The 18969-nt window shown below is 45.5% G+C and overlaps 1 protein-coding gene across 1 annotated transcript in view; it reads left to right on the forward strand.

The window, feature by feature from the left end:
• CELF5 (CUGBP Elav-like family member 5) overlaps positions 1 to 18969 on the forward strand; it is a 41005-nt gene that overhangs the window by 12335 nt on the left and 9701 nt on the right. The window contains exons 3-7 of the mRNA XM_042479472.1: positions 7699 to 7750; positions 12384 to 12512; positions 12755 to 12834; positions 14389 to 14539; positions 18559 to 18699. Coding sequence (XP_042335406.1) covers positions 7699 to 7750; positions 12384 to 12512; positions 12755 to 12834; positions 14389 to 14539; positions 18559 to 18699 — 553 coding nt within the window. The remainder of the gene's footprint in view (positions 1 to 7698; positions 7751 to 12383; positions 12513 to 12754; positions 12835 to 14388; positions 14540 to 18558; positions 18700 to 18969) is intronic.

Genomic DNA, 18969 nt, shown 5'->3' on the forward strand with positions numbered 1-18969 from the left:
TGCAAGAAAGAAGTATTTTTTCCCTTACTTGTGCCTTGGAAGGTCATGTGCAAGAGCACTGAGGCTGCCTGGGCATATGAGACTTGGGGGAACAAGTGGCTGATTTCTTCCTTTCATTCATGGATGTGGAACCTTAAGTACAGTATAGGATTCGAATCTGGCATGCCCTCCTTCTTGCCACTTCACTCGTCTGCCCCCCGGCCGACTGCCTCTTGGCCGACCATATAGGGAACGATGCCCTGACCTCATTTGCAATCAGGTACTGTATGTCTGCTGGGCGATCAAGAAGGGGAAATAATGCCCCTTTTTGCTTGTCTAACAGCTGTGCCAGTCCCACCAAATTTAAACCCCTTTCTGGGATGTCACCCACTGCAGTCCGCACTCCTCGCACCCCCTTGGTGATGCCTCTGATCCAAATGAAGTAAAGAAAATTTAACTGTACCTTTGTTTTGGAGAGCCAATGTGGTGTCGTGGTGTGTGTGTTGGACTAGGATTCTGGAGATCAGGGTTCGAATCCCAGCTGGGTGACCTTGGGCACACACTCTCAGCCTCCGAGGAAGGTGAAAGCAAGCCCCCTTTGAACTGACCTTGCCAAGAAAACTCTGTGGTAGGTTTGCTTGAGGGCTAGTGTGGTGCAGTGGTTTGAGTGTTGGACTATAGTCGCCCCTCTGTTTTCACGGACTTGAGATCTGCCGTTTTGTTGATTCACGGAGGGCCGATCTCCATTAAAGTTAATGGTGCATGCACCCGTGACATGTGCACATGGCCTCACACAGGAGCACACAGCCATTCAAAGCTATGGGGCTTGAATATATGTGCATTTCCAAATTCACCGGGGGGGGGGGGGGGGGTAAGAACCAATTTGGAGACCAGAATTTGAATCCTGGGTTGGCCATGGAAACCCACTGGGTGACATTGGGCAAGTTGCACTCTCTCAGCCTCAGAGGTGTGCAACGGCAAAGGCAAATCCCATGACAGGGTTGTGCCTTAGGGTCACCCTAAGTTGGAAGTGGCTTGGAGGCACCCAGCAACAACACTACGGTTCTTAAGCTTTGGTTCTCTAGACCTTTGCAGCTTCAACTCCCAGTATTCTTGAACATTGGCCATACATCCCCAACTCTGGGAAAATACATGCTCTGTGTGTCTGTGTGCTTGAATGACAAGCAACTGGGGTTGGTATGACTTGATGCACAATGCTTTGGGGCATCACTCGGTCTCTGGGAATGGCCTAGAAACCTAGTCGCCTGGGGTGCTCCTGAATGGGCAGTCCTACTGGGATGTACCACAGGAACCTGTACAGTGGGAAATGAGGATCAGTGCTCCTTCCAACATGCTTTTTGCAAATGTGCATGCATGTGTGTGTGTGGTCATGCATGCATATGTGTACGCAAGACCCATCCTTGGCGTAATTACAGTCATTTGGTGACGAAATGGGTCCCTGCTAATTGAATGTTCCTTTGTTGGCAAGGAATTGGGAGGCGAGGCTGAACCAGGCTGTAACGAAGGGCTTGTAACGAGCCCGGAGCGGTAGGCCTTAATTAACTCTGCGGTTCCCATGGCAACGCCTCTCTGGGCTTGCTCGCTTTTTGCTGTCAAGCCGAAGCTGCTATCCAGTGTTGTCTATGTGTGTGCGCCTGTCTCTTTACCGAATAACATCATCGCGCATGTTTGCAACTGGGGTTGCCAAATCTCCAGTCCTGGCCCGGAGTCTCCAGTTTTGGGGGCTCCTCTCCAAAAAAAATAAGGAGGCATGAGTGCAAGTTCTCCCATTTTGGGAACTCCAGGCAAGAGGAAAGGGCTGGTTGCCAATCTCCGGCACAGCTATTATTGCTACAAATTGCAGTTTGCAACGATTGTCAAGATCTCAAGTGTATTGACTTAGGTAGATTTCTTTTTCCCCATCCCAGTTGTTGTTGTGGCGCCAGGGCTCACCCTCCGCTCTGCTCTGCATCCACTTTCTGGCTAGAAACAAAGGGGCCAGGTTAAACATTCCTTATCCCATCGCTCTCGGTCAGCGAGAAGGAATGATGCCCTTTCGTTTGACCCTTGTCTGGGACATGGACCCCAGGAGCTAAGAGTTCAGTTTTAATTTCCAAACAGGAAAATGTGTTATTTCGGAATGTGTGCTTAAACGACAAGCTGGGAATCACTCTGGTTGGTACTGAATGCATAAGGCTTAATGGCATCACCAGGGTGTGTACTGAGGTTTTAGGGTTTGGCCTCGACACATGAGGGCCTGGGGCAATCCTGAACTGGCAATCCTATGTATCACAGAATTTCTGGATCACAGCAGTGGCACATGGGATAGTCCTTCCTGGCGTGTGACGGCCATTAGGGTTCTATCTATCTATTGTTATTGTTGTGTGCCTTCAAGCCGTTTCTCACTTAAGGCAACCTGAAGGTGATCCTATCACAGTGCTTTCTTAGCAAGATTTGTTCAGAGGAGGTTTGCCATTGCCTTCCCCTGAGGCTGAGAGAGTGTGACTTGCCCAGTGGGTTTTATAGCTGAGCTGGGAATTGAACCCTTCTCTCTCTCTCTTCATCCTCTATCTCTGTATCCACCCGTCTATCTATCCACTTGTCCATCCATCCATCCATCCATCCATCCCTTATCCCTCCCTCCCTCCATCGCTCTATCCCTCCATCCTTTCATTCCTCTATCCATCCCTCTATCCATCCATATGTCTGTCAATCAATCAATCAATCAATCAATCAATCAATCATATCTTTGGCTGGTGCCTGATATATTGCAAGATATGGTGGCTGCCGACTGTAATAGCATATAGTATTGTGTAGTCAATGCAGAAACTGCTGAATTCAATTATATTAACAAATTCCAGTCCATTAGCAGAAGTAGGAACATAGACGGTGGCTTCGTTGGCACGTATATTCATACAGAAGTCCTCACTGTTGCACAAATAGGTTGGGTCTCCCTTATTCCCAAATCCCAAATATTCCAAAATTGTGACCCCTTTGCTTTCTCCTGGTTTGGTGTCCACAAGCTTTGCTCCATGCACAACATGATTAACAATATTGTGCATAAAAATTACTTTCAGGGGATGTGGTTAAGGTTGACCTGTGTATATATGCCTTCAAGTCACATGTCGACTTAAGGCAAGCCATGAATTTCGGCTGGTTTTCTTAGGCATATACTCAGAGGTAATTCTGCACTTTCCTTCCTCTGAAATAGCCAGCAGCACCGGGCGTTCAGTGGTGGTCTCCCATCCAAGTACTAACCAGGGATGACCTTACTTAGTTTCCAAAGTCAGACAGAATCTGGTGCCTTTAGGGCATCCTAAGAAAGTGTATACAAAACACAAATGAATGTCATGTTCAGACTTGGATCCCATCTCCAAGATATTGCATTATGTAGGTGCAAATATCCCCCAAATCCCCCCCCCAAAAAACCTTTGAGATCCCAAACATTTCTGGTCCCAGGCCTTTTGGAGAAGGGAAACTCAATCTGTATAACAAAAAAGGAATCTTCTGAGAGAGTTTTGATCCCAGGGAAACTGACTTTGGCTAAGCAGATTTATTACTTTCACACCTCAATGCTAACTGACTGCTCTAAAGATCTGAAAGACCCGCATCATCTCTTGCAGCTCTTTGAAAATTTACATCAAGGGCCATGATTTTCACCTTTGTGGATCCTGTTACATTCCCACAACTGTGTAAATATACTTTATTCATATATTTTGTTCCTCTGTTATCATAGCTGATGTATCACGTGATGTATTGGCTGCAAGTAGGAATGTACTGTGTGTTGTTTGTGTGTGTTATTGTAGCCTTGGCTGGTGCCTGATGTGGCTGCGTTGTGTAACAAAGTATAGCATCTTGTTGGCATTTTACACACACATACATCCCCACAGGCCTGCGGTTGTACATTTTTGACCGTGGCATAATGTCCGTGTTTGGTTTACAGTTGCGTACGCAGTGTTCCTCTTTTGCACATCAGGTTGTACCTTCTTCACCTTGTGCAGAACTCTTGCAAAGAAACATTTGGCTGAGGCAGATTGTGGGAAAAGCAAGCCCATTCCCAGACACATTTCCGGTTGCAGGTGGAGCGTGCAAGGAAAGAGGATCTCGACTACAGTGTATGTTGTGTAGTGCGGTGTCATAGCATTGGCTCATGCCTGACAGTAGCCCATGATATCAGAGAACACATGTGTACAATGTGTGTTATCAGCACACTGGTTCATGCTTGACAATGTGCCACAATGTTGGACAACACAGTATGCGTTGTTTGTGTGCTGTCAGAGCACCAATTCATGGCTGACAATACGCTGCAGTGTTAGAGAACTTTACATGCATTCCTCATGTGTGCCGAATTGGCTCATGCCTGACAGCAGTCCACGACGGTGTGGCTGCATTAGATAACAGGTATGCATTGCTCATGTGTTGCCAAAGCATTTTTGCACAACATGACGATGGTGTGACTGCATTAGATGATGCATATGCAGTGCTCATGCATTGCCAGAGAATTTGTGCATGCCTGATAGTAGTTAACGGTGTTGTAGCTGCATTAGATTACATGTATGCATTGCTCATGCATTGTCAGTGCACTTTTGCATGCTTGATAGTAGTCCACAATGTGGTGGCTGCATTGGATAACACGCATGCATTGCTCATGTGTTGCATGAGCTTTTTTGCATGCCTGGTGGTTGTCCATGATGTGGTGGCTGCATTAGATGATACATATGCATTTCTCATGACTTATCAGTGCATTTTTGCATGCGTGACAGGAGTCCACAATGTGGTGGCTGCATCAGATAATATATATGCATTGCTTATGTGTTGCCAGAGTATTTTTGCATGAATGAGGTAGCCAGGGATTTGGTGGCTGCATCAGATAACATGTAGCATTGCACATGTGTTGCCAGAGCATTTTGGCATGTCTTATGGGAATCCACGATGTGGTGGCTGCATTAGATAACATGTAGCATTGCTCGTGTATTGCCAGAGTATTTTATCTATGCCTGAAGGGAGTCCACAATGTGGTGGTTGCATTAGATAACACATATGCATTACTCATAAATACTAAATAAAATAAACTCATGCATTGCCAGAGCATTTTATGCATGCCTGACGGTAGCCCATGATGTGGTGGCTGCATTAGATAACACGTATACATTGCTCATGCGTTTGGCTGACTGAAGCCCATGATGTGGTGGCTGCATGAAATAAGATAAGATGCCTTGTATGTGTGTTACCAGAGCATTGTCTCATTCGTTCATGATATTAGAGAAGATCGCATAGGTTGTACGTTTGTGTTCCACAGCGTTGTCTCCTGCCTGACTGTTCCCAGTGATGTGGCAGCTGCATTAGATAACATAGTATGCATGGCTCATGCCTTGGCTCATGCCTGCTGGCAAGTACACGAGGGGCGGGTTACGTTAGGTAACATCATGTGTGCCGACGTGCTGTCATACGCTAACACATTCCCCCTGGGGAGACGCAGTTTGGGCAAGAAGGAAGCAAGCCCTGTGCGAGTGCGCCGTACCAAGCCTCCATGAGTCCCCTCCTATTCCAGATTGTCACTTGGCGCGCGCCTCGAAAAATGAATGAATTAATCGATTGATTTTTCTCGGTCATGCTCCCCATGGCAGCTCATTTTAGAACTGCCAGCTCTTTGGCATGGAACCATTTATGTTCCTTGGTGATTGCCAAGATGGGCCACAGGTAGGAGGTCATCAGACTAAGGAAGAAGGACGTCTTGAAGGCAATGCGTCGGCCTGGTCACTTATCCTTCATGATGTGTGGCCACCAAAGAGTCCTCTTTGTCCAAAGATCCCATAATTGTTCAGATGGGATGAGACTATCCTCTCCATCTCTGCTGTCTTCCCTTCTCAACATGGGTGACATTAATGTCTCGTAATGGCCCCTGTCATCGTTGACTGGATGTTTTCAAAATGCCAACAGCAATGAGATAGTCTCTCTGGCAGTCCAGTGGTCAGAAAGAGGACATCTCTCTGGTCATGGACGGTGAAGGAAGCACCGTGGTGGATCTGTGACATGGCTTGGCTTGAGACTGTCACCGTCCCAAAGAGGACTTCTCAAGCAATGTTGATGTTGCTTTTGACACTCATCTCCTGCCAAATGGCATGTGGCATCCTCTATGGCTGTGATCCCCAAACTTTGGGTCCTCCAGATTTTGTATACTTCGACTCCCAGAATCCCCACTCGACTGTCAGGACGCCTGGGACCTTAAGTCCAAAGCACCTGAAAGACCAAAGTTTGGGAACTGACGCTCTACGGGGATGGAAGCAGGCTCCCTCTGTTTGACTGACTTTGCAAGGCTGTTGTGCAAAGAATAAAATAGGGAGGGAAGAGAGCCTTGTGTGCTCCATGGGATTGTGGAAAGAAAGGCAGGAACCATGCTGAGCGGAGATTTGAACCCGGGACACAGAGATGCCAAAGCAATCATTTGCGCATCATTATAAATGGCCTCCCAGTGCGCATTTCTCTCCACGGTGTCAAGATGAAATTTCACTTTTTCTCACCCGTCCCTCCACCAACCCCCCTTTTTTTCCAAAGCGGAGGGGGTGAAGCCCCATCCCAGGAAGAGCCGGTTGCCATGGCGACTACAAAATATCAGGCTCCATGCGGCGCATGGCCGTCGCCATGGCAACAGCTCATTATTTTATATTATTTTATTTTATTCCATATTTGGGAGGAGAGTGACAGGCCTTGTGGGGACAAGGGGGACGGACAAAGGTGGAGCATCTGCCCAAATTGAGACCAATGGGTTTTGAAGAATTAATCAAAATGGTTCAATGGAGGTGTATTTCTGCAAAAAATTGTGTGTGCATGGGTGTGTGTGTGTGTGTGTGTGTGTGTGTATATATATATATGAGAAAGAGTTCAGCCTTTACGTTAATAGCTGAGGTGGAGATAGGCACCCAGCCTTTCTTTTCACCTGGAGCTGTGCTCCCTCAAAACTGCAGAATTCAACTCATCCCAAAACTGCAGAATTCGCACCCTTGTCTCCCACCCAAAACTGAGCCCTGAAAACTGGAGATTCAGGGCCAGGACCAGAGATCTGGCAACCTTAGACTAAAGTGAAAATAGAGTAGGCCTATTGAAAATAGATGGAAATCTTAGAGAAATCATTGGGGTGGTTGATCGATTGATTGACTATTCCCTAAGATGGAAGTCTTATGGAAATCATTGGGTTGCTGGATGGATCTATTGACTATTCCCTAAGATGGACATCTTACAGAAATCACTGAGTTGGTTGATTGATTGATTGATTGACTATTCCTCAAGATGGAAATCTTATGGAAATCATTGGGTTGGTTGATTGATTATCGATTGACTGTCCCATGTGGGATTTGAGGAGGCTTACAAAAAGCTAAAAACGTGATTTTAAAAAATAGCCATGTTAATGGAGCTGCATCCACACAGCAGAAATAATCCAGTTCGGCACCGCTTTCACTGCCATGGCTCCATGCTATGGAATCCTGGGATTTGTAGCATGAAGCCTTCTCCATCAGTGAGCTCTGGTGCCACAACCATGTACAACTCCCAGAATCCCATAGCATTGCGCCACGACAGTTAAGCTGGTGCCAAACTGGATTAATTCCGCAGTGTGGATGCTGTCTAGGTGGCTATAATTCTGTCTCTGCATTTCTAAACTCCTCTGGGTTGTTATTCCCAGTTTGGCTAATATTTCTCCTTCTTTCTCTCCTCTTTCTCCAGATGGCACGGCCGATCCAGGTGAAGCCAGCGGACAGCGAAAGCCGTGGAGGTAGTTGTCATCTCTCCCTGTTTAGATTCTCGGCCAGAGTTGTGTGTGTGTCTTGCTCTGCCTAGAGTTGGAAGAGACCCCCAGGAGCCATCCGTTCCCTCTTCTTCCATGCAGGAATACACAGAATCCTAGTGTCGGAAGTCTCTGGAGCTCCATCCAGAATATGACATCCCCTCCAATGTTTAAACATGGCTATCACCTTAACTTCTTTTCTCCAAGCTAAGCATCCCCAGCTCTCAAAACGGCTCCTCAGAGGGCTTGGTGGTCTCCAGACCTTCCACCATTTTGGTCGCCCTCCTTTGGTGACGCTCCAGCTTGTCGTAAGACACCAGAATCCACTAACAGGATTCCAGTCCATGTTTGAGCTTGAGACCCAAAAGACAAGGTTGCCTTCCAATGTACCTCCAAAGGGAGGACATTCGGCGATTGGGTTGCCACCACCAAGAAGTCCATGCTCCTGTGTCCTCCCAGATCATAGTTTCTCAATCGGTGGGTTACAGAGAAGGACCTTTCTTAAAGATCTCGCTACTTTGGCAGGTCTGTCGTTCTCTGCTGGGAGATTCTGCCCAATCCCTCCTTCCGCTGTTTTTCAGCAGTGATGAAATCACCTCTTTTTCCCCCTCTTTTTTTTGGCGTTTTTTCCCTCTCCGCGATTGTTGGAGTAGGGTTTCTATGGAAACTCATCCGATCCCAAGGGGGTCGGATAACTGATGGCCAGATGGGCAGGTTGGATGTTGCAGGGAAGGGAGGGAAAGCCGCGAAGGATAAGAAGGCAATGAGAATAGTGTGTTGCTTTTTTTAAAAAGAGAAAAAAAATACATTAAAAATAAAGAAACGGCACCATTTGCGGTTAAATAAACGAGGTCGTGGAGATAATCGGCTGTCGGAAATCTCCTCCGAGGCCCCGAAGGCGTATTCGTTCCAAGAGGATCTGCAGCCAAGCTTAAATGTGTATCATCGCATTGGGCATATTAGGGAGTTGCCTTCGACAGACTCCTATTCTATCTAAATCAGTCTTGCCTTGCTCTGACCGGCAACCATTGCTCTCAGGGTTTGAGGCAAAGGCTCTTCAGCCATATCTGGAGAGGCGGGGGACCGAACCTGGAAACTTCGGCATGTCAAAGACGGGCTTGAACACAGAGCTTTCCGTTTGTAATAAAATAAGACAACGTGGAACCAACCATAGATTTGGAAAGTGTCCCCAAGCAAATCTAGTCTGACCCCACTGTCACACAGGAGGACACAGTTAAAGCAATACTGAAATATGCCCGTCCAAGATGCCCCTAAAGCAATTCTGAATTGTTCCATCCAAGATGTCCTCCAGGAAGCTCTGAAATTTTCCGTCCGAGATGTCCATCAAGCGATTCTGAAAGATGCCCATCCAAGATGCCCATTAAGCGATTCTGAAAGAGGTCCATCTAAAGATGCTGATCAAGGAATTCTGAAAGATGCCCATAAAGCTGTTTTAAAAGATGCCCATCCAAGATGCCCTTAAAGCAATTCTGAAAAAGGCCCATCTGATGCCTATAAAGTGATTATGAAAGATGTCCATCCAAGATGCCCAAAGAGCGATTCTGAAAAATGTCCATCCAAGATGCCCATAAAGCCATTTTAAAAGATGCCCATAAAGCGATTCTGAAAAATCCCATCCAGTGCCTGTAAAGTGATTCTGAAGGAGGCCCATCCAAGAAGCCCATCTAATGATTCTGAAATATGCCCATGTGGGATGCTCATGAAGCATCCCACTCTCTCAGCCTCAGAGACAATGGCAAACTCCCTCTGGAGAAATGTGCCAAAAAACAAACAAACCCTGCAATAGGTTCACCTTTGGGTTGCCATAAGCCGAAAATGATTTGAAGGCACACAACGACAAATGTATTCCCTGCGCTATTGAATACATAGGGATTGTGAATCCAAATAAGTTACAAATATGCAATTCTAGGTTGTGCAATCGTAACTGCAACTGTGGATTCCAACCCTCCAAAAAAGAAGGGTCCAATTCTCCTCTAGGATAATCTATTCCATACTTGAACAGCTCATAGTATCCGGATTTCGGTGGTACCTCTTATAATTTGAATGCGCTGGTTTGTGTCCTAGGCTGCATCCGCACTGTAACAGTCATGTAGTTGACGTCACTTTAAGTGCTATAGCTCCATCCTATGGATGGCACACAACAACAAAATACAGGCTGTTACATAGCCATGGGGAGGGGGGCACTGAGAGAAGAGGACGATCTCTAACTCTGTTTTCTGGATCTGTGGCTTACTACGCTGAGTCTCCCTGGGGAAAGCTCAGCCATCAAACTGGGGACGCTAATCGGTTTGGGCAGGCATGCCGCTCAGGGCTTCCTGCGTAAGTTGCGGAACCGTGATTCCAGAGCTATGAAGAGCCTTCAGTGGTTTTTTCCTTTACGCTGGTTCCCCAATTTCGGTCCTCTAGAAGTTGTCCGCTTCGTCAGAATGACCTTAACAGATGAGACAGCTGGGCCAAAACTAACCAAAATGAATTTCAGTGGGGAGAAATGAAATGCGCAGATAGAGGATGGATGAAACCTGGCTTGACGGCAATGCATACGCAAGGGATCTAGGAGTCTTAGTGGACCACAAGCTGAGCATGGGGCAATGGTGCGATGTGGCAGCTCAAAAGCCTAATGTGATTCTAGGCTGCATTAATAGGAGTGTAGTTTATTTTCTATTCTGCCTCACCTGGAATATTGTGTCCATTTCGGGGCACCACAATTCAAGAGGGATGTGGACATGATGGAGCATGTCCAGAAGAGGGCAACCAAAATGGAAGGTCTGGAAGCCACCAAATCCTATGAGGAACAGCTTAGGGGGCTGGGTATGTTTAGCCTGGAGAAGAGAAGGTTAAGGGGGGACATGATAGCCCTGTTTAAATATTTGAAGGGATGCCATATTGAGGAGGGAGCAAGCTTGTTTTCTGCTGCTCCAGAGAATTGGACCCAGAGTAATGGATTCAAGCTACAGGAAAAGAGATTCCACCTAAACATTTGGAAGAACTTCCTGACAGTGGAATAGTCCCTAAGAGGTTGGTAGGTTCTCTTTCTTTGGAGGTTTGTAAACAGAGGCTGGATGGCCATCTTTTGGGGGTGCTTTGATTGTGAGTTCCTGCATGGCAGAATGGGGTTGGACTGGGTGACCCTTGGGGTCTCTTCCAATTCTATGATTCTGCAAGTGAAAACTGCAAGTGAAAACCACAGTAGCAATCCTCTTGCAGAATGGGCTTCTGGGGAGAGACTTTGCCTTTGCAGCTCTTAAATCCCTTACACACACACAGACACATGCACAAAGCAAAACATATCTGTATTTCCAGGTCACTGCCCTTCCCAGCCGCTCGCGCCCCTTTTGCGATTCCTCCTGACACACGTCACGTTCAATCGGCATCCCTTTCCCAGCCAGGTCTTCCGATCTTGTCGCTTACAATAAGGACGCGTCCCACGGCGCGCCACAGAAGCTGCCTCTCAACACATTCCCAGCCTTTGCTATGTCCCTTGTTATATGCCAGGGCAAGGACCATCCCCTCTGAAATCCCTTTGCCAAACCTGACTTTCAGGGGTAGAAAATACCACCTTGGCAGTTGTCTAGAAATGGTCCCCAAATCCAGAAACTCTGCTTACCTCTGGCTTGCTTGCAGTTTATAATTCATCCTTTTTTTAAAGTCATCCCCATTCCAAAGTAAAAGAAAAGGCAAGCCGTAGACATGCAGGTTTGTTCTTTGTGCAACTTAGAGGAGGTCTTGCAAGGTTCAGGACTTGCAAAGCTTTCCGTTGTCCTGTGAAATTGCTACAAGTCAGCATGAAGGTTTATGAGCTGGATTCAGCGAAGGGATGTAATGAGTAGCTTGTAACTGAAGGACCACAAAACCAGACAGACAGATAGACAGATGAAGGGGGAGGGAAGGAGAGAAACAGAGAAAGAGACTGGGTATAGCTATCCGTGTTGGACTAGCTTGGTCTTGAAACCCACTGGGTGACGCTGGGCAAGTCACACTCTCTCAGGCTTAGAAGATGAAGGAGATTTAGGATCACCAACAGACCCCTAAGAACCCTTCCAAAATGATAATACAGTCAGCCCTGTATCTCCACGGATTCTTTATCCACGGACTGAAGTATCCACAGCTTGAAAATGTCCAGGAAAATATCTAAATTCCAAAAAGCAAAGCTTGATTTTGCCATTTTATATAAGGGGCACCACTTTACTTTAGTGTTGCAATGGGACTTGAACATCCACGGATTTTGGTATCCAAGAGGGTCCTGGAAGCAAACCCCAGCAGATGCCAAGGCCCACTCTACCTTCATATTTTTACTGTTGTTCTCAAGTTCCCTTGGTCTGTTTGCTGCACCTCTGTCCTACCTTTCCTCCAGTGATGCCCTTGGCTCTGCTTTATTTCACAGCGAAGCCTGACCTATCCTGCAAGGTAGGTCAGGCTGAGTGTGGAAAAATGAGTTTCACTGCTGAATGCACAACTGATCCTAAATCTGTTGGATGCCAGTCCAAGACTCTAACTGCTGAACTACGCTGCCTTTTCTGGGATCGCCCCTGTGCATATTTTGCCTAAGTCTTGAGATAAATTCCCAGAAAGTTGATTTTTCTGTGTTATGGTTGCTTCCTTTTAGGAGACAGGAAACTTTTTGTGGGCATGTTGAACAAGCAGCAGTCTGAAGAAGACATCCTCCGTCTCTTCGAACCCTTTGGGGTCATCGACGAATGCACAGTGTTGAGAGGGCCGGACGGCAACAGCAAAGGTCAGTCTCCTCCTTTCCATCCATCCCAGGCTGGCAGTGACTCTGTGCCCATTTTTCCTCTCCTTGTCAACGTGGCAAACCCAGGCGGTTTGCCAAAGCAACCCGATCCCTTGCAAATCAAACTATATTCTCATTGCTCCTTTTCTTTTGCCTCCTTCCTTCCTTCCTTCCTTCCTTCCTTCCTTCCTTCCTTCCTTCCTTCCTTCCTTCTTTCTTTCTCTCTCAACCCCGATATCCTCCAGGGTGTGCTTTTGTCAAATTCTCCTCTCATACGGAGGCCCAGGCAGCGATCCACGCCCTCCACGGCAGCCAAACTATGCCTGTGAGTAAGACTTCTACTCTGCTTTTGTAGTGTGTTTGTGTATTTGAGAGGGAAAGAGAAATTCTCCAAGATTTAATTCAGCATCAAAACTAGCCCCTCGCCTAGAGCGAGCAGAAATCAGTTAGAGGCGAACAGTGAAAAAGTTGGACTGCAGATGCTTTGGGGTTTAAAACGATGTCTTTGGCGAAGAGGGATGATCCTGATAGATGATGAAAGGACAAATCATAGCAGTGAATGAAAGACAGATATGGAGGCAGGATATTGATTTCCCTTTGAGTTGCCACCTTCTTCCTTATTGGAAAAACATTGTGCACTGGTTATAAATTCGAAGACATTTGCAATGCAGTTTTCTGCACCAGGTTGTGGAAATGGCACCCTCTGCAGCCCGTCTTTGGAAGACCTGAGATCTTTACACATCCCAACTGTGTGTGTGTGTGTGTGTGTGTATATATATATATATATATATTCAAAGTGCCTCACTTGCTCCTTCTATGGAACAAGAGGTGCAATTGCATCCCAACTGTTCAGACCAAGCTTATTTCTGCCTTGAATCCCATTGTGGAGGAAAGTTGGGATATAAACCTTTGGAATACAGTAGTGTTGGCTATACTACTTTTATTAGTAGTCACACTGCTAGTGCTGAGAGTGCAACGACTAATACTGCAAGTAGTACAACTACTATTGTTAACAGTACTGTGCATACTATTAGTGTTAGTAGCAGGAATGGTGTGGATATGACCTGTGGTGTTGGTAGTAATAGTGGGAATACTACCAATAAAATTAGTAGCAATAAGGTTGATAATACCAGTACTATTAGTAGTAACAGGATGAATACTGCAGTAATGTTTGCTAGATGCAATGGCTAGCAGTGGCCCCTGGTGGCCTCCATGTCAGTGGGATGGTGGATCTAGATTTTAATCTGGGCTTTAATGGACTCTACATTGCAAATAGACACAACGACTTGAAGAGCCCCATTCAATCTTGGTTCAGAACCCCGGAGAGCATCTTCAAAACTCTTTCTTGGTCCAGTACCGAGGAACGCTCCTTTAAATCTCCCTCTTGGTCCAGCACCTTGGAGAGTGCCTTTAAATCTCTGTTTTGGTCTAGAACCTTGGAAAGCAACCTTTAAATCTCCTTCTTGGTCCAACATCTTGGAGAGCTCCTTTAAATCTCCCTCTTGGTCCAATACCTTGGAGAGTGCATTTAAATCTCCCTTTTGGTCCAGCACCTTGGAAAACAACCTTTAAATCCCCTTCTTGGTCCAACACCTTGGAGAGCTCCTTTGAATTTCCCTCTTGGTCCAGAACCTTGAAGAGCCCCTTTAAATCTCCCCCTTGGTCCAGTACCTTCAAGAGGTCCTTTAAATCTCCTTCTTAGTTCAGCACCTTTGATATCTTACTATAAGTACTACTGCTGGCCATAGCACTTGTGATACAAATTCTGGTATTGGTAGTCATAAAGCTCTTCTGACTGCTCTCTGTCCCCTTTCTCCCACATTTCCATCCCCACCCGATCCCTCGCTTTCTCCTCTTTCTCCTCTCCTTCTCTGCTCAGGGTGCTTCCTCCAGCCTTGTGGTGAAATTTGCCGACACCGACAAAGAGCGGACGCTGCGCCGGATGCAACAGATGGTGGGGCAGCTGGGAATCCTCACGCCGTCCTTTGCCTTGCCGTTCAGCCCGTACAGCGCCTACGCTCAAGCGGTGAGTCTCGCCGGAGTGACCCGGGACGAGGAAGGAGGGAGACAGATGTGTAGTTAGAAGGGAGCAAGGGGAGGGCATTGCATCCCATACAGGAATTCTGCTCCCACAATAACATTTTCCTTCCAACTTCTAGCATTGCGTTAAAGACCTTAGTGGAGCTTTTGCAAAAAAAAAGAGTGTGGATATGCAACGAAATGGGTCAGGGATACCCTAAAGGCACCAGATCACATCTGATCGTGGAAGCTAAGCAGGGTCAGCCCTGCTTAGTACTAAGATGGGAGAGCGCCAATGAATACCAGGCTGTATTTCAGAAGAAGGGACTGGCGAAATCACCTCTGAGTCTTCCCTGCCTAAGAAAACCCCACGAAGCTGGCATCAGTTGATAAGTGACCTAAAGTCACATACACAAAGTTAGAAAAGAAATACAAATACAGGAATTCAGTAAATATAAGAGTTCTATCTGTGAACAGTTTTCAGTCTCTTATTTTCCGTAAGACTTCAATCCCCAAGTTTCTATCATTGCAAAGGGTGAGACATTGCAAATCGTCTATATCAAAAACTCTTCGCTTTGCTGTGTTTGCATTCCCTGGATCACTTGCCTTCCCCCTTTTCTTCAAGGGCCTAAATCGCATTTCTAAATGCTGAGTTTGTAAGTTTTTAGGTACCAAAGGGGAAAAAAACCTGTGTGTTTGAGGTCATTTAGCATTAGCTTCCAACATCAGATGGGACCTGGTGCCTTTAGGATATGCCTGTCCCTTTTCTTTGGATGCCTACGCTCTGTTTGCAAAAGCTCCACTTATGTCCTAAGTTATTGCAATGCTAGAAATTTGGGGAACGAAGGAAATTTTCATTGGGAGAGCAGAGTTTCTACTTGGGACACAATGCCCTCATGGTATTTAGGCCTTCTATCCTTAGCATTGCGGTTGTGTGGCTTCAAGTCATTTCTGACTAATGGCAATCCTAAGGCAAACCTGTCATGGGGTTTTCTTGGCAAGTTTCTTCAGAGGGGGTTTTCCATTGCCATCCTCTGAGGCTGAGAGAGTGTGACTTGACCAAGGGCACCCAATGGGTTTCATGGCTGAGATTTGGTCTCCAAAGCTGCAATCCAATGCTCAAACCACTGCCCCAATCCATTTTGTGTGTCTTATCTTTAGCTGCTTACCTTAAAACATGCATTTTTTCCACACTGTTTACCATAGCATGCACCTTTGTATATGCCTTTTATCCTGATATGCGCATGTTGGCACGCTGTACCCTGGAACGTGTGCTTTTGTATGCATCCTGTTCCAGAATTCACCTTTTTGTATGTGTTTGCCCCTAAAATACATTTCCACCTAGCCTTAGGGAGATGAGAAAGGAAGATTTAGGCTGCACTGCAGAATTATCGCAACTTGACACCGATTTAACTGCCATAGCTCCATGCTATGGAATCCTGGGATTTGTAGTTTTTTGTGGCATCACCAGAGCGCTCTGACAGAGAAGGGTAGATTTGTCACAAAACTACAAATCCCAGAACTCCGTAACATTGAGTCAAGGCAGTTAAGGCGGTGTCAAACTGGATTATTTCCGCAGTGCAGATGCAACCTTTATCTAGTTTCCACATTTGCCAACTCATGTTCTAAGGATCTTTAAGGTTCCACCTCTGTTTATCCTCACAACAACCCTGTGAAGAAGGCCAGGTTGAGGTGAATCTCACATGAGGATTTTCCAAGACTTAGTCCAAAGCTCCAACCATTGTGCCGCATTGGCCCAAGGCTTATATCTTCTCTGTTGTTGTTGTTGTTGTTGTTGTTGTTGAGTGCCTCCAAGTCATTTCCGACTTATGACGACCCTAAGGCTGACCCTATCATGGGGTTATTTTGGCAAGATTTGTTCAGAGGAGGTTTACCCTTGCCTTTGCCTGAGGCTGAGAGAGTGTGACTTGCCCAAGGGCACCCAGTGGGTTTTCATGACCAAGCCAGGATTCGAACCCTGGTCTCCAGGGATGTAGTCCATCTCTCAAACCACTACTCCATGCTGGCTCCCAAATTCTCTATGCAAATGTTGATGGAAAGCAAAATCAGCAGAATGGGTGTTGTCCCTTGGCGGATGATGCCGTTCTGGTGCTAGTTCTCTCCTCCACCTCCGCGCACATTTTCACACGTTTCCCATGTGCTGTTCCTATCTGCGATATGCGACGGTGGCTGGCAGGGATGGAGAAAGGAACAGGGTCCCAAGAGTAAGAGAAGGGGCAGGGAAATGCTGCAGAAGGCGATGCTCTTCCCCTTCTTTGTCTTCCTCTGCAAGACATCCTTTTGACCCTTGGATAGCAGACTTGGGCAAGTGAACATCGCCCTTCGGAGCATCAACTCTCCAGGCAGAGAGGGAACAACAAGAAAGAGAAACAGGGCAGCAAGGATGGAGTAGCTAGGCTTATGGATTTATGTTACAGGGAGTGCGCATGGAAGCATGCATGTGGAATTAATTTCCTCTTTGTTCAAGATTACTTATGACAAGTATCATCTTTGGCTTGCAGCGGTCCTGTCTCTAGAGGAGATTTCCACTGGGTTTGATTTTATTCCCGATTGTAAAATGTAGACTCCTAGTAGTGTATGAAAAGAAAAGAATAATTATACTATATCATAATATATGCATTCTTACACACACACCACACACAACACCACACAGAGCGAGAGAGAGAGGACTATATATTTTATTATTATTTATTTTATTTATATTTATACATTTATAAATATAAAAGTATTTTAAATTACATTTACTTTATTATATTTTTATATATTATATATAAATGTTATAATGGAAGCTATATTATTCCATATTATATATATTATCTATCTATCTATCATATCTATATCTATATCTATCATGATAAAAATAATAAAATGAATGTAATTTAAAATATCTGTTACAACATACATCATTATACATTATATTACTATATTAACATAACACCTCATTGTTTTATTGCAATGATAATACAGCATATATATGTGTGTGTGTGTGTGTGTGGTGTGTGGTGTGTGTAAACATACTTAATATGCAGGCAGGCACTATATATGATATTATATAATATATATATATATATATATATTATATATATACACAAAATGTGTGTGTGTATGTGGTTATGAGAGCCAGTGTGGCATAGTGGTTTCAGTGCTGGCTATGACTGTGGGACCAGGTTCGATTCCTACTTGTCATGAAACCCATTGGGTGACCTGTGGTGAGTCACACTTTCTCAGCCTCAGAGAAAGGCAGTGGCAAACCTCCTGTGAACAACACTTGCCAGAAAACGCCTTGATAGGGTTGCCTTAGGGTCACCATAAGATGGAAATGACTTGAAGGCACACTCCAACTACATACTATATATATATATATATATATATGAATGTTACTATAATATGTAGTTACATAATTATATATAGCTGCTTAAAAATAATATATTATATTATAATTGTATATATATAATGTTTTCATGCACATAGTTTTTTCCTTTCCACTCATATTGTCCTCACCAAGGATCCTATCCATGAACTTGCAAAGACCAACCCAAAAGTCATTGCCATCTATGGTGCTCCGGTCAGTCAGCCATGTTTTCTTCCAACATGCTCCATTTCATTTCTGGATGCCATCCCCAAATGCTCACCCACGCCTCCTATTTTGCATCTACAATATCTCGTTCTTGCAACCAAAAAGATCTCTTCCAGTGCTGGAAAATGGAGCAGAGGTGGCTTATGAGACTTATAGAGATGAGAAATGGCAGAAAGATTTAGAGAAAGTAGACAAGGAGTGGTCTCCAGTAATAGATGATTGCAATGAATCTTGGTAATGAAGCAGCAGGAGACTATGGGAGTAGCAATGGAAACCGGTTAGGAATGATGACAATGTGCAAATATAACAATATTAGGTACGATTACCTACTTTTTTTAAGATGTGTTCCAGTTTTGGCTGGGTTGGGATCGGCGGCCAGAGGTTAAATTCACCCCTTTGTAAGTATCCAGTGGCTTGGTTGGTCTTTTGCAGCTGATGCAGCGCAAACGGTCCTGTCGGCGTCGCATGGCAACTTTGTCAGCCCGACGCTCACCTTCTCGCCGTGCCACATCCAGCAGATCGGCACCGTCAGCTTAAACAGCCTGCCCACCACTCCGATCACACAAACATCAGGTGTGTATCTTGTGCCGGGATGCTAAGTGGTTGTGTGACTCAGGGTGCATCTACACTCTAGAAATGATGCAGTTTGACAACCACTTTAGAGTCCTGTATCGCTCCATCCTATATTATTACACCTCTCCTTCCGTATTTGCGGCTTTGATATTTGCAGATTTGATTATTCACAGATTTGATTAATATGTCTCTCTAGGAATATCTAGGTCCTCCGTGCAACTCTATGGTCAACTTTAACTTAAAGTTGCACCGAAAGACCTAGAGTTCCAA

Source organism: Sceloporus undulatus, chromosome 7, assembly GCF_019175285.1.
Source record: "Sceloporus undulatus isolate JIND9_A2432 ecotype Alabama chromosome 7, SceUnd_v1.1, whole genome shotgun sequence".
NCBI classification, from domain to species: Eukaryota; Metazoa; Chordata; class Lepidosauria; order Squamata; family Phrynosomatidae; genus Sceloporus; species Sceloporus undulatus.